General features: G+C 29.9%; 2 protein-coding genes across 4 annotated transcripts in view; both read left to right on the top strand.

Moving 5' to 3' along the window:
* The first annotated feature begins 3,109 nt into the window (after nt 1-3,109).
* Nucleotides 3,110-12,120, top strand: LOC100160121 (sarcalumenin). Of its 3 annotated transcripts, XM_001952568.5 has the most exons (11): nt 3,110-3,278; nt 4,529-4,645; nt 4,712-4,848; nt 4,925-6,500; nt 6,569-6,612; nt 6,821-7,025; nt 7,101-7,217; nt 8,855-9,027; nt 9,618-9,809; nt 10,017-10,280; nt 10,760-12,120. In XM_001952568.5, exons 1-11 carry the CDS (start codon nt 3,233-3,235, stop codon nt 11,123-11,125), a joined length of 3,237 nt encoding a protein of 1,078 aa, XP_001952603.2. In that variant the 5' UTR covers nt 3,110-3,232; the 3' UTR covers nt 11,126-12,120. The 3 variants fall into 3 exon arrangements, with proteins under 3 accessions (XP_001952603.2, XP_008185565.1, XP_008185566.1); XM_008187343.3 differs by lacking the exon at nt 4,529-4,645 and having other exon boundaries at nt 4,694-4,848; XM_008187344.3 differs by lacking the exon at nt 4,529-4,645.
* A 1,603-nt stretch (nt 12,121-13,723) lies between these two features.
* LOC100160766 (uncharacterized protein) overlaps nt 13,724-16,581 on the top strand; it is a 4,910-nt gene continuing 2,052 nt past the window's right edge. Inside the window, 3 exon segments of the mRNA NM_001246193.2 lie at nt 13,724-13,977; nt 14,787-14,897; nt 14,985-15,143. Coding sequence (NP_001233122.1) covers nt 13,832-13,977; nt 14,787-14,897; nt 14,985-15,143 — 416 coding nt within the window. The 5' untranslated portion in view covers nt 13,724-13,831.

Here is a 16,581-nt window from a genome sequence, read left to right on the forward strand (position 1 = left end):
ATTGTCGTGTAAACACATTAACATAATAAATTAAAATTTCTAACGGCACTGAATGCGTTACTCCAAAAATATATTACAAATAATTACATAAGTCTGATGTTGAAAATACGTATTGGGTACTCATTTTGTTTATCGTAGTGTTCCAACTAAGGACGTTTTAATCATTTAATTATTTAGCAAGCATTGCATATTTTACACATTCGTTTTTCTGTTCGTCGTTGCTTACATTTATTCGGAAATATAACAAAAATTAAATTCTATATAAACGTTTGGAACGATGGCAACGACGGTGCTAATAATATTATATTATTATTACAACAGTGTTTGTAATAAAAAATGTACACTGATGATAATAAAATAAAACATAAACTATTATTCTCCTTTTCGATCAGTTGGACGCAGCTAAACACACGTCACTGTATTTGCTTTGTTTAACTTCGGTCGGTTTAATAATAATATACAAAAAGTAAAACACCAACCAAATATAAATATAATATATTTTGAAGCGAAAAAAGGAAGGTATTAAGAATGTTCACAGTTAATAACAATTTTAAACTACATGTTCATTGTCTGTACCATATCAATATTACATATGTTATAATCTATTGTAAAAAAATATCTAATTATTACAAATTATAAAAACAACTTAATATAATAATGGTAGCTATTTAATTTATAATTTACCTAAACCATATCACAATGATTAAAGATAATTTTAAAATTTTAAAATATTTATTATGTTCAAATTGGTTGTACAATATTTCTACAACGGACCACAGTGCTTTGCTTATTGCTTAGAACATAATACTATTATATTATAGGTAATACAAGATTTTTGGAATAAAAATAAGAGTACCGTTTTAGTTTTCGCACGCTACCTTGGCTGATGTCCAAAAGACCTGGCCAATATTCATATAGCACATAATATCTATACGTATTTTATAGCCAGGAATTTGTATAAAATAGTTTCGAACGTCATTTTTGAAACGACGAATTTATTTAGGAAATAAATCGTCAGCTTTACTGACGTCGAACGCCTTATAAGATATAAATCATTTCGATGGCTTGTAATGAAAATTTTTTATCGGTTATTGTACGTAACATTATAAATTATAATATTGAGTAGACAATTTGAAGTCTCTGAAAACTGTGATTGATTTTTTTTTTTATTTAAACAATCTTCCATCGATAATTCTATGATTGTATGGAGACATGTCTGGAGGACGTCTTGCTGTACCCATATGAAATATACATAGGACGTATACTATATAAATCGTTAAATGTACCCCCTCACCACTCTGTATGTGGTCAAACTCACTACTATTTATAATGTATGTAATGTACTAACAAATCGGATTTGAATGGCACTGAACTGTTATAGAGCTTAACGGTATTACAATAATAATAGCGATTAACGATAAATGTGTGTGTATAAATTGCTACCAGTATAATAATTCTTTTATCCAAACCTTTATGCGTTTATATTATACGTGTTAACCCTTTAACATTTACACAATACACATATTCAAGTTTTTCATCGCCTAAAATATTATAATAGGTCATATAGGTAATAACTTAAAAAATGTCCTTCCGTTAGGTTATTTTGTGGTACTGATATTATTGTATATTATTAAAGTTTAAGCAATTTGTTTGTAATCAAAACAGATAGGTACTTATTTTATTATATTTTTAAATTTGGTATAAAAAACCGATATTTTTCTTCTACGAGAAAAATTTGTGAATCATAGGTACCTAAATATGTTTTTGTTAATAAGTACCAACCGATAAATCGGTCAGAACTAAAAAACGTGTATCCAGCCTAAAAATATAATTATGTTATAACAATATGAACTAACTTCTCAATAGATACATATTTTTTTTTACGATTTAATTAGTATTATAAACTTCATATGTCTGGAACACATATTACTTTATACTTATAGTACTCTATACACATTGCAATCATAAATTATCGATTCAGAAATTATATCAACGGATTCTAATAGAGCTACACGCCTACACTGTACGATGTTCAATTATCAAAAGGAATAATAAATCAATAGTACCTATACCTATACGTCTACACAAAAGTTGTATGGAATTCAAGCCCCAAAACCAAGAAGTAATTGAAACTCGATTCTTATAAGAACAAAGGTCGAATTCCACCATTAAAAAAAAATATACTTTTGGGCACTACTGTAACTAAAATAAAAAAAATATTTTTTTAATTAATATTTTTTGTCCATCTTACTTAATAAGTTGAATCATACTGAGAAAAAAAATAATTATTTATGTACAAAACATTTATTTCTCGACAAATAAATTCTCTTCGTCTTTTCATTAATTTGTATAAAATACGGAACCATAATATTAATATCACTGCGCCAAAAGTAATAAACAGGCACTGATAATTTACACGAACAGACATTCATCTTATAACTTTTTTTTTTATAACATTGAAAAAATAATGCCGATCATCAAAAGTCTTACATGGCACCTAGCCACCTAGGTCCTAGCCCCTAGGTATAACCGATTATAAAGACATATTATATCTTAGGTATATCTTATAATATATAATATACGATATGAAAAAAAAATATAATGTGTTAAAAATAAATTATTTTGTAATTTCACCGGTGGCCATCATAATATAGAACATAATATTACTATTACGTCCTACTTAATAAATATACTATTCAATATAAAGTATAATATAATATTGTAGGTGCGTAATGATATAATATTTACGGGATCGTTGTAATGAATTTGATTTATACGAAGTACATATTCGGTAGTCCATTCTATCAGTTATCGTCTATCTATGACACGAAAAACCTAGGTACAAAAACGATTTTGTAGTTTTTATTTTAAATATTTAAATTTAGATGTATTCCTACTATATAAATAATATTATGCATGTAATGACATATATTGATAATTGTTCATTTGTTTTAAAAGCAATTATTATAAAGTGTTATTTTATCTTGTGATATTTTGTCTATTTTTTTTATATATATTTTGTCCGAAATATTGCCCTGTGCAGAACAGATGACGACAGTAAAGTAGTTGCCAGAAAAAAAAAGAATGTTTAACAAAAAATCTCATTGCCAGCCAGCAGAACTGTAACAGACGACGGGGAGTTAAGCTCAGGCTGTAAGTACGAACGAACGCGTCAACCGAGTGTCGTGTGATGTGCTTTCGGTAGTGAATATTTTTTCTTTTAGGGGGCTCGATGGATTTTAGATGGATTTTGATTATCGCCCTGCTTAGCGTCAGAGGTAATTCGTATTTCTAATAATATTTTGTAGATAGTTATCGTTATTTTGTCCTATGGAAATAATAACTATTCACGTGGATAAATTGTAAACATACCTGAAGGTACGGGATTTGTGTATGTATTTTAATGGGATAATTTTTTTTATATAATATACAACATTAAAAAGTGTATTTATAATATGAGTATTTTATAATGTAGCATATTATAATGAATTATAAAATAAACGACCCCATTAGGCTGTGCGGGGAAATATTATAATTGGAACATGACTAAAAGGCCGTAAATAAACCATCCGAGTAAAAATAGTATTTCATATTATAATGTTTGAAAAATATCAAAAACGTTTTAAGAAAATACATTCTATATATATTTTTTTCTTTTTGGGAAATGCCGATAACACTGAATTTATTATTATTATTATTATTCCAATAAATTATTAGTAAATAGTCTTTTTTAAGTAACTTCAGCGGTTTTCGTTTAATGTGGGTTATAATTTAATATTACTTGTATAATATTATAATCTAAATATTAACTGCAATTTATTATATGTTCATATTTATTTATTTTTATCGTTTTTTTTAATGTTTACAAATATTGTGTACAATGATATTATAATTATTATACTCTAGTGCAATACGTTTAAGATTATATTAGGATTACACTCAATTGCACAACAATATTTTTAGACAAGTATAATTTTACAAAGGTACCATTGAAAATAACACATTCTGGTTGAAGTTGTTACATTTACTTTCTTATTAAATACTTTTTTTTTACGTTTAAAGGTGTTTGAAAACATTCGCACACTTGCAAAACCATTATTATAATATTTAAAGAAAATTAAAAATGTCCTTATTTGTCTGTATAAAAACGCGAATTTTCATAAAATAGGAAACTCCCTCGCTCAACGCAAACCTGCCGCTCGCGACATTTCTATTTCTGTAGGGGCATTAGGTTATGTTGTGTATTAATAGTGTACCGACAGAATACAACTGGGACACTCTGGTTGCAATTTTCTATTTTTATATTACCAGCGGCCGTCTGGGATTTTTAAATACTCTCGTTGGCGATTTTTTTTTTATCAATTGACGGTCATTAGTCATTATTTATTACTTATTATTTTGTTGTTCTGTCTATTATCGATTATTTTTACTTTTTTGTAATAATTTAGTACCTACATTGTCTATCTAATAAAATGTCTTATCTAAAACTTCATGATTCAATTTTACTCCATCGCTGATTTTGGTTTAGATACATTTTGTGAAACTTTTGCCAGTGTACCATCGGCGTCTATAGCTCCATCGGAGGTGGATTGTCAACCATACGTAGAGAAAGCCATCAAAGAATTAGTTACTCCAGAACCTATTGGTAGTTAGATATTTAAAATACGTAAATTTCGTTACATATTATATTCAGGAAGTGTGTCGTATTCAGGAAGTACAGAACGCGACCAAAACATTCAGAATGAAAGCCCCACAAGTGGAAGCACTTCAAATGATGATGTTACAGGCTCGAGTTCTCAAGATGGTAATTCTCCGGATGATAGCAGATCGAGTACACCACCCCAACCGGTAAATATAATTACTGTACCTAATAATAACTATACTTAATAAGATTAAGCTAAAGCTATTTTTGTATATTTTTTAGGAAAAGTTCGAAAAAGAAGAAGAAACAACCAGAGACGAAGTAAATTTAAATGAAGGTATTAATGAAATAAATGAAATTAAAAATAATGGGAATGAAGTAAATGATGCAGAAGAAACCCGTCCACTTGATATAACTGAAAAAAATCAAACCTATAATACTGCAGAAGAAGATAGTGAAATTGAAATCGTTAATGAAGAAGAAGAAAATCCTGAAAATAATAGTGTAAGTTCCATAGAAAATGAAGTTATAGAACCTGAAAAAGAATCTATACCTATTATTTTAGACAAAGATGTAGTTAACAATAATGTTGAAATTATAATTGATGTTGAAGATATAAAAATTAAAAATGCTGATAAAATAGTAGAACCTATAGCGAATAAGATACAAGTAGAAGAAACAATAGAAACTACTAATGTTAACAAAAATATGGAAACCCCTAAACAATTATTTAAAGGAACAAAAAAAAGGAACCCAAAATATTGGAAGTTTGATCCAGACGATGAACCTGAAAATTCTGTTCCAATTGTAAAACAAAAACCAAAAAGAAATCTTAAATACTGGAAAATTGATCCCGATGAATTTCCACTTGAACAAGCGCCCAAACCAGCTGAAACTCCAAAATTACGTAATCCTAAATATTGGAAAATAGATCCAGAAGAAGAAAAATTGTACAAGCTAGCGGAAGCTAAAAAGACTGAAGATATAACAAAATCAGTTCCTCAGAAAGGTAAAAGAAATCCTAAGTATTGGAAGTTTGATCCAGACGAAGAAAAAATAGAAGTAGACAATAAAAAACATTCGACAATTGATGATACATTAAAACAAAGTTCAAATCAAATGTTTAAAGGAACAAAAAAACGGAATCCAAAATATTGGAAATTTGATCCAGATGAATATGAAGATGAAATAAAAAAAGAGCCAGTAGCTAAGCCTAAGCGAAACCCTAAGTACTGGAAATTTGATCCCGACAACGAACTCGAAGGACATAAAAAAACGGTTGAAGAAAATAAAATAGAAAAAGATACTCAAAAAAAAAATAAATATTGGAAAATGGACGAACCAACTGAAGAGATAAAAATATTAGAAGACAAAGAAGAAGACAAATCAAAACAGAACAAGAATTGGAAAACTAATGAATCAAATAAGGATACAAAACAAACTGATAAAAAAGAAGAAGACAAATCAAAACAGAACAAGTATTGGAAAACAAATGAACAAAATGAGAATACAAAAACAATAGACCAAAAAGACGAAGAAAAACCAAAAAAGAATAAATATTGGAAAACAGAAGAAGTTGAAAATAATATACCCAATGAAGTAATAAAACAAGAAGAACCAAACGCAAAAAAAAATAAATATTGGAAAACAGAAGAAACGGAAAAACAAAATGAAGTGAACGATGAGGATACAGCATCTAAAAAAAATAAATACTGGAAAACAGGAGAAAAACCCGTAGACGCAGTAAAAGAAAAATTAATAGAAACTCAAAGAAGTATGTATTGGAAACTAGACGAAGAAAAAAAATCATCAAAATGGGAAAAACAAACTATAAACGAAAATATCAAAACTACTGAAGGTATAAAAATAAAAACCATAGGGAAATTATTGATATACACATTTCTTTGATTATTTTTGTGCATTTAGATGAAGTAACAGTTGAAGAATACCTGCCAGAAGATTTGACAATGGTAATACTGAAATTTAATTTAATAACTTTTATGTCATAGTAAGTTATGCATATAATCATGTGGACATGTGATATTAAAACAAATTAACCTTGACTATTGTAATAGTATAACATTATACATTTTTTAATGAAAAAATGTCCAAAAAAAGTTGTAAATAAAAAAAAAATTAATAATTTAATGTAATAATTAATTAAAAAAACTTGTTTAGGACGAAGTGGTACCAAAGAATCTACGAAATAAAAGTCATATAAAACAAACATTAAAAATAGGTGAAAATACTGCACAGCATGATAGTTTTCTATCAAAAGTTGTAGATTCGACATTAAAAGAACTAAAAAAAGTATACGAAGTTGCAATTAAACCTTTGGAAATGACTTTCAAGTACAGAGATCTGAGTAACAGACATTTCGGAGGTAATTGAAATTATTCATATACAATATTTGCATTACGACTCAGTAATTATACGCGTACTGTTTATTATGTTTTAGAGCCAGAAATATTCTCTAAGCCACTCATTCTGTTTATGGGACCTTGGAGTGGTGGTAAATCTTCAATAGTTAATTATCTTTTAGATATTGAACATTCTCAATTTGCATTAAGAACTGGTGAGTAATTCCATTATGTAGACCGAAATATATTATATTTCAATATGCAATTAATCTCAATTCATAGACTAAAAGTTTATATTGAGTTATTTTTAATTTAGTTATTTTTTTTTTTTTATATCGGTATGTGTTTTAAATCCTAATATAACATTTAAAAGTAATTTTTACTTACTCGAGATCTTAATATTATAGTTATGTAATGTAATAATAAACCTAACAGAACCCGTGCGTATTTTTACGTAGGTACAAGTTTAATTGATCATCACGTAAAACACTCTTTACGTATATATTTATGAGTATACCTACTGGCTACTAATACTATTTTAAAGTATACCTAATAATATTTATGTAGTTTATTAATTAATACTAAAACTTGAGTTTGTGAAAATATATGTAACGTTTGTCGTTTAGTTATGATCGGTAAAATACTAAAATGAACTATGTTTAAAAAAAAAAAAATTACACTTTATATCAATATATATATATATATATATTATATATGTAAGTACTATAAGTTAAATAATATGTAATTTAGGTATTATTTATATTTTGTAGTAGGATGTAGTGGAGTGAGAGAAGTGAGTGTCCACTATATATGTAACACGCTACTTCAAAGATACGAACTCGGGTCTTTTTTTTATGATCTTATAAAAATATAGATTTCATTCAACTGAAATTTCGTTTCACTGTACGCCACATATTATGTGTACTTAACACATAAGTACCTATCTTAGGACGTCAACGCGAAGGCGGTTTGATCAAGAATTGAACGGCGGGCGGACGGGCATAAAATCATAATTCATGATGGTTAGGTTAAGTTAGGTTAGGTTAGGGACCGCTCGCGTCTATACAGTATACAATGGTGACCGAGATCGCACCGTCAGACTCGTCAGAGTATATATCATGGTCGAGATGATCGACGTACGCATATTGCAGTATAAATACTAAATAACTTACAGAAAAGAAAATTACCACCGGGTCACGAAAAATCGTATTTTATAATTATAGGTACGTTTCTGTTGTTTCTTAACGTGGGGGGACGCTGAGTACAATTACAGATATTCTAGCAAACCTTTACTTTTTTCAAATTATAGGGCACATGGGCAATGGTTGGTACTAAATTTAGGGTTTTTTACAAAATTACAAAATTATTATTTTGAAAAAAAAAACAACTATTTACTAAATGTACCTATAAGCATTGATATCTGATACAGGGATACGTGATAATCATATTCTATAGACATTAATTTGTCTCAATATTTTACTCAGCCAACTACGTATATTGTGCCATCATGGATTCTTAATAGAAGAAAGAATGCAAGTCTGCAGATGAAGTACGCTGTCCATAGGCGCAATAGGGGAGGGGGGCTTTAGGGGCTAAAACCTCCCAAAAATGTTCATAGCCCCCCCAAACATTTCCTACATTTTGTTTAAGCTTATTCAATATTATCAAAGTAAAGCTTTAGCCCCCCCCCCCCCAAATGGCCAAATCCCAAACGCTATTTGCGCCTTTGACGCTGTCTTAAAATACAACTAAAAACAAAACTCTAATTTCTAACTTAATTTATTAAAACTTCACATATTATTTTCTCATGTACATTTTCTAATTGTTATACTTATGTTTGCTTACATTTAAGGAGCGGAGCCATCTCCAGCGTATTTCAATATTATGATGTATAATAACCGCGAAGCGATTCTAGACGGAACGCAATTAGCAGCCGACTGGACGTTTTCGGGACTTCAGAAATTCGGACAGGGTCTGTTGGACAAACTCCGTGGACTCAAGTTACCACATCCTTTGTTAGAGAAGGTAAAAAATATTATAATCTTAATATACTATATTATAGCTAATGGTCATACCGACTTGTGCTGCGATGTAATAAGTCCATTCAGTAAATTAGTATAATAATATAAGTACTGCCTATAAAATTATGTAGAAAATAATAAACTCGGTCCCGGCGAGAGATCACGCCACGGCCCGACGAAAATTGGTGTGTTCTCTCACTGAACAGAATATAGATGGATTATTTTAACAAATCTTTGTTTTTATGTTTTATACATTTTTAATGACAACTTATAGTTTTTTACTCGAAGAAGAATATTTTTATGAATAAATACAAAATAAATCAAGTAAGCAGGTACCTATTATTTGTTGCAGAAATATTCAATACAGTTTTTTATTTATTCGCGTTTTATCTTTAAGTAACAAGAAAAGTGAAACAGCATTGGACACTCCATTGCATTTTTCGTTGGTTCATCAACTCTTTAATTTACTATAAATATTGTATTAATTAATTGTATTCTTTTAAAATACGAAAATTGACAAGTGTTCACTGTTAAAAGAATCTGCCTACATTTAGTAGCATATTAATACTAACGTTGATTGTACTTTTTCCGCAGGTAAACATCGTAGAGATTCCCGGAATATTAGAAATGCGTAAACACGTGGACCGTGTGTTCCCGTTCAACGATGTGTGTCAATGGTTCATCGACAGGGCTGACATGATATTCTTAGTGTACGACCCGGCGAAATTGGACGTAGGCCCCGAAACCGAAGCAATATTGGACCAACTTAAAGGCAGAGAATATCAGGTTAATATAATGTTATATTAAACGCAGTGGAATATATTTTTATTTTTTATAACCATCGTTGAGAAGGGTTTATTTTTTAGCTTGGTCTATCGCCTTACAACAATTTTATTACGTACATGACTTATATTTTATATATATTATTATATCATTACCTATACCCGTGATAAATTTGTTCTCTCTCTATCTTTCTCGGTGTTTCGTGCTTAGACAAGGATATTGTTGAATAAGGCTGACAAAATTCGCGCCGAAGAACTGATGCGCATACAGGGGACGCTCATATGGAACATAAGTCCGCTCATGTCCAGCGCAGAGCCTCCGGTCATTTATTCGGTGTCATTATGGTCAAACCCGTATGAAATCGGGTCTCCAGCCAGGCTGCTACATTCTCAAGAACTATCATTTTTGAAAGACATCCGCTCGGCAATCGATAGGCGCGTTGAAAGCAAGATAGCCAGTGCTCGGCGATTCGCGGTAAGTACAATAATATCATAAATTATAATAATATAATATGATCTATAGTATATTTATTTTATTAACAGTTTTTAACTATAAAAAAAAAAATACTCGAAGTTATAATAATATGTTTTTACAAAGATCTAATTGTATTTATTGTATTATAAAATAAATAATATAATTACCTATAAGTCAATATTTTTTAAGAAAATAATACTTAATTGGTGGCATTATAATTTATAACCTAATTCAAGCTATGTTTAAAAAATGTTTTTCTTGTTGCCATCAACTTAAACTCCGTCTTTTTAGCCTGTAAAATATTATAACGGATCACCTTGTATATTTACCTACGATATATATAGGTAATAGGTACTATATAATAGGTAGATATTTCAACATACCTACCTATTATTATTATAGAATACATTTTACAATTTGATAAATAATAATATACCTAACCATAAATACATAATGCGGTACGATGGTGTGTGTTGCAGGTGAGGGTGCGAAACCACGCCAAGATGGTCGACTGTTATCTGACTACGTACTACAACCACAAGTCGTTCTTCGCAAACCGGAAGACCGTCAGCGACGACATCATAGAGAACCCACAGAACTATCACATCTATGAGGGCCTGAGCACGCTGACCAACATATCTAGATACGACCTGCCCGATCCGGACGTGTACCGAGACTTCTTCCGGCTGAACCCCGTGTACGAGTTCAAGCGGCTGTCGGATACATGCACGTACTTCCGGGGTTGTCCGATCAACAAGCTGGACATGGCCATTGCCTACGATCTGCCCGACCTGATCGGCCAATACAAAAGACAAGAGGAGCAACTGGTGACGGAGGTGCCGTGAAAATGCCACGACGATGTTATCCGATTATCCATCGTATATAATATACAGCTGATATATATATCATATATATTGTTTAATATTCAAATATTATTGTTTTACCAATTATTTATTCGTTTTCGTGTAGAATGTTTTTTTTCTCTCCCTCTTTGATTTATATTAAATTGTTAGATAATAATATGTGTGCGTTCGGAAAAATTGTTGCCATTTCTAAAAATGAACAAAAAAGTACATCTTAAAAACGTGACAATTGCAATAATAGTATATTATAATATAATATCATGTACTATACGGCGACGTGCATTACGATAGACACCGCATTACAATTATAGTATATTATAGTATATTATAGTATATTATAATATATTATATATATTATTATAATTCATACCTAAAGTATCGTGGTAGTCTTTTTTACGACCACATTTTACGTTTATTAATTTTCGCTAATTACTATTCTCGGTGGAGTAATATCTCGGGGACCTGTGACGTGTTTAAGATGCTATTTTTAAGCTGGAAATGTGAATCCAACTGAAAGAGATGCGTATACCATATAGCGGCTTCCGAAACAGTTTGCTCACATAATTGGCAATTGTACCACTCTGTGGGAGGTATACGCATGTACATTGTATATTATTATACAGAGTGGCTTGTAGTGTTTTCCCAATATACCGCATGATCAGCACATGGAAAAACGGGAAAACACCATTATCCACCCTGTATACATTGTGATTTGTGTTACACGAATGTTTTATGTCAACAAACGAATTTGCAAATTATTATTATGAATATTATGTTCAACATGTGTATTTATCTATCATCTAAAGTTTAAGAAATATTTAATTAGAAAATCTTAATTGTGTTTTTTTCCATTATTATACAACAGCTGGCAGGTATACTTGTACCTTACACTATAAAAATAGCTAATAGCACGACGTCTATATGTATATCGTATAAGTTATAATATTATAATCCAAACAGCTAGGAAATTTGATTATTGATTATAAATTATAATATAGGTTATATAATGCTTACAATTTACATGTAAGTAGATAATATAGGTTATTTATAATCAAATTTTATTGAATAATATTAAGAACTTTAAAAACTTCAAAAACACTTCTATGTTTACTTGTATATATTTAAATAAAATTATCAAATGGTTAATATAATAGATATGAAGATTCATTACCGACACATAAAAAATTATACCTAGCACTTATTCCGTATTCATGGAAATTCAAATTTGTTCTACATCAATTTAATTTGGCTCAATATTTAAACATTTGATGTTTATATAATATAAACCGGTGTCATAACTCGGGTTATAGCTAGATGTAGTTACAGATGTACATCTGCCCAGTGCCATTATTTTTAAATTCATATTTTAGAGTATTATAATACACTAATACATTACGCAGTATACCTACCTACTTTTAGCCACCTATAGGTACATGTAAATATGGAAAATATTTCCAAAACCTATGACCAAATGTCCAAATTATTTTTCAAACTGTTAACACTTTCCTATAGGTACCTATATCAACGTACCTATATGAGTAATGTAACTTTACATAGAATATCGAATTTTTTAATGTCTTTAAAGTTGATATTTTTTGCGTGACATAGCTAGGCATGTAGGTCGTTTACTCGTTTAAAGTATGACAAATAAATAATACCTATCATATATCTATCTAATTAGTAATTTGTTATGGTCGTAAAAAGCGTAAAGTTAGTAGTTATGGATACGCCCACAGCGTATGTATTTTCGTGACGCTATTTTCAGAATGTGTACTGTAATTTTATTATTAATGAAGTAGGTAGGTAATGGAAAATTAGTTTGATCTTCGGTCTCCTTCTTCAGCTGGTGTCACCTATAATGGTATTTTTAACAAAATATGTTATCTAAATATGGTATTCTAATCTAGATCACAATATTTATGATGTATAATAATATATTATATATTATAATCTATAAGTAAATATTTTTGTAACTTGTAAGTCTTCAGCATATTATTATTTTGTTGTCGACTGTCAAAGTGTCAAAATAATGTCAATCGAGTACACAGATTAGTAGTGTAGTCCATGATCGAGTATGCCGAGTACTGACCACGGTATATCTTAAACCGTGGTACCGACCGATGTCTTATCAGTTAGATTATTGGGTAGACACACAGATAATATGTATAATAACTAGATACCCGACTTCTTCTTATCAATGATGCTGGCAGCCATTTACAACTAGGGCAAAATAGTATTATCAGTATATATGTATATATAAGTAAATATGTATATGAATAAATGTAAACATTGCCAAGTTGCAAATGGCGTCGGGCATCATAATAAATTAATAATGTTGTCTTATATTATCTATGAGAACGTATCACTGCCTTTTTTATCACTTCACGAAAAGACCGCGATAATGAGTAAAGACCATAGATAATAAAGAAAAAATCCACAGACTTCTATATAATACTTCTGTATTATATAGAAGTCTGTGAAAAAATCGCCTCACTTTCTTATCAGTTTTGGAACACTGAAAAGAGTCTGATGGCCTATCCATTATTTATTATCTATGGTAAAGACTTGTTTTTCTTTGTCGATGTCTCCGCTCTTGGTGAAACCGGCGTCCGGTGTATAAATACAATATTGTATATAAAATGCATTTAAGACGTTTAGGAAGTTTTTATTTCTAAAAAGTCACTCATCATGTACGAACTTCTAAACGATATTTTGCAATGCATCGAATTCGTGTCCAGAAGCGTAATGCCTAACCTTGCAGAAATAGTAGAAACGTGGGACAGATGCTCGCAGTTGTACGCTGGTGTTGTAGACAAAATTAACGTGGCTTGGAGGTAAAGTATCATCGTGGTTTAAGTTAGAATTAGTTAAAATTAGTTACTAGGTAGCACAATATATTATTTTGTTTTGCATAGATTTGTATTTTTTTTAAATTTAATTTAGTATTACAACTTTAGGCACTATGTTGATTATTTACTGATAAATTACTTCACATAGGTACCTAATATGTAAATATGTAATAATGATAATATAAATAATGTTAGTATATCAAACACATATTATCTATACAAGGGGATTTATTAATACCAAACAGTAAGTAGGTATACCAAATCAGATTAATATTAATATCATGAATGTTATCCGATATGTCTTGGCTATAATATATCAAACACTAGCTGGTAAAACCTGTCCAGTTCATCTTGACCATCAGCGAGCGTTACAAGTAGTATCTTATAATGTTAAGTAATACCAACTGTGTTTGTAACTGTGACATTAGCCGATGGCCAAGATAAATTGGACAGGTTATAAGTGAGTTACTCCCATACTGTTCTATGAAACAATTTGTGGATCTAGATACAGAGAACTACAAGAACAGTAAATTATTTCTGTAATGTCAATAGAGGCGGTTAAGAAGGCAACAGAAGCATGACAAAAAATTGTAGATGTGTCTTATACAGCCATGCAGGAAGACAATAATTTCAGTCTTGAAAAAAATGCAGCTCTCACTTGCGACTCGTAGCACTCATATAATAAAATACAACTGAAAATGTTCATTTCCTGCCCTTACCGATCAACATACTATCACCAAAAAAAAAATTATTCCTAAAAAATAATAAAAATAATACTTTATTCATTATTTCAGGGCTCCTTTGGATACAGAATTTTTAGAAGAATTCCCTGATATTAGAACTAAAGTGGCAAAAAAACTTGAATGGCTTGGAAATGACCAACTTTCTGTCTTACGTTTACTTATGTAAGTATTATCTAAATCAGTTACATTATTTTAATTTTTTACAAAAGAAAAAAATCAAGATTGTATTGTAATTGTGTGTTTTATTAGTGGACGCATGTTTAACATAAATGAATGTCTCAAAATTAAATTGGATAGGATTAACATCAGACTTGAGCAAATATCATTTGAAGAACATAATGAGCTTAAGCATTCAGTCCGAGAACATGTCATGTGGATAGAAGACTGTTGGACATGTCTCCATTGCTTGTATCCTTTTCTAACTTTTATATAACCACAAGAAAATATTGGGATATACAAAAACTATTGTATACTATCGAAAGTGTTACAAAAACTCAATATTGCTAAAATAATATAATCACATAAGAAATTTTTTTTTAAATTTTGTTAGTAATTTTATAATTTAACCCATTAACGCCGTGCATTGCCATATGACAACATAGATTTTTTACATTAATTTTTAAGGTATAACATATTATGTTTTCAACAAAATGTTGGTTAGAATTGTAAATAAAAAAAATCCGGCGTTAATAGGTTAATCATAATGTTTTTATTTTGACACCTTTATAATACATACCATACGTTTATCTAAATACCTACCTAAAAATATTTTTGTGTCACGCATTTTATATTTTTTATTGTTACTACTAAATTAAAAAAATTAATTTTTGAATAAAAGAAAACAAATTAAATACTAATTAAATTTAGCTCAGTATAATTGTTATAAATATAATAATATATTATCTATATCATAATCTGTAGATCAATCAATAATACAATTTAATGGTGCTGCTCTTGTATGCGGACTACAAATACATGCAATCTACAATCATATACGTAGACCACATATTAGAGCATAAAAAATTGTATATACCTATACCTATCTATAATTGGTATACATAAGTAAGATTGCTGATTGTATACGATATTTTCCCACTATAATGTTGCTTAAAGTAGGTATAGAGATAAAATTGTTAATTCCAGACAAATACGTAGGTATTTAATAAGTTTGTTACCTATCAGTTGTCAAATATTTGAGACAACCTCCACCTTAACAGGAAAAAGCCAGCAGATGGTTACTGACTGGTTCAATATGTGTTGTAAGGTATGTTTGAACATTGTTAAAAAACGACCAAAGATGGGTACTGTGATCAATCCAATACAGATTGACGAAGCCAGGTTTTCCGGAAAGAGAAATTATAACCGTGGAAGGTTACTTAATGGTGATCAACCCTCTTCATCGAAGACTGTAACGCTGAAATACAGAATGTTAAAACAAAACTCATGGACAAAGACTGGATGAGCCTTGGGTTTTTGGGCTTAAAAATGGTTCTGACTGCCGATACTTTTATGTACTTTAAAGGGACAAAAACAAATTGCTTCCAATTATCCAGCGAGAGTGTGAAGCTGGTTCTGTAATTCACTCAGACAAGTGGGCAGCTTATAGATGTTTAAATCAAGGCTTTGCACCCAAACGATTCATTCGGGTTATGGTTTCGGGTGCTTCAAATAAAAATAGAGGTTGTGGTTTCAGGTTTTCTTCATTTTAAAGAATATGGGTTTTGTTTAGCCAGTTTATTTAATCGGGTTATGGGTTATTTAAAATCGAGTAATATATCAATTTTGTTGTGCGTAAAGTGTTAAATTTGATTAAGCAAAGTATAAAGTTATACATCACTTTTCAGTA

Source organism: Acyrthosiphon pisum, chromosome A2 (genome assembly GCF_005508785.2).
Source record: "Acyrthosiphon pisum isolate AL4f chromosome A2, pea_aphid_22Mar2018_4r6ur, whole genome shotgun sequence".
Lineage (NCBI taxonomy): Eukaryota > Metazoa > Arthropoda > Insecta > Hemiptera > Aphididae > Acyrthosiphon > Acyrthosiphon pisum.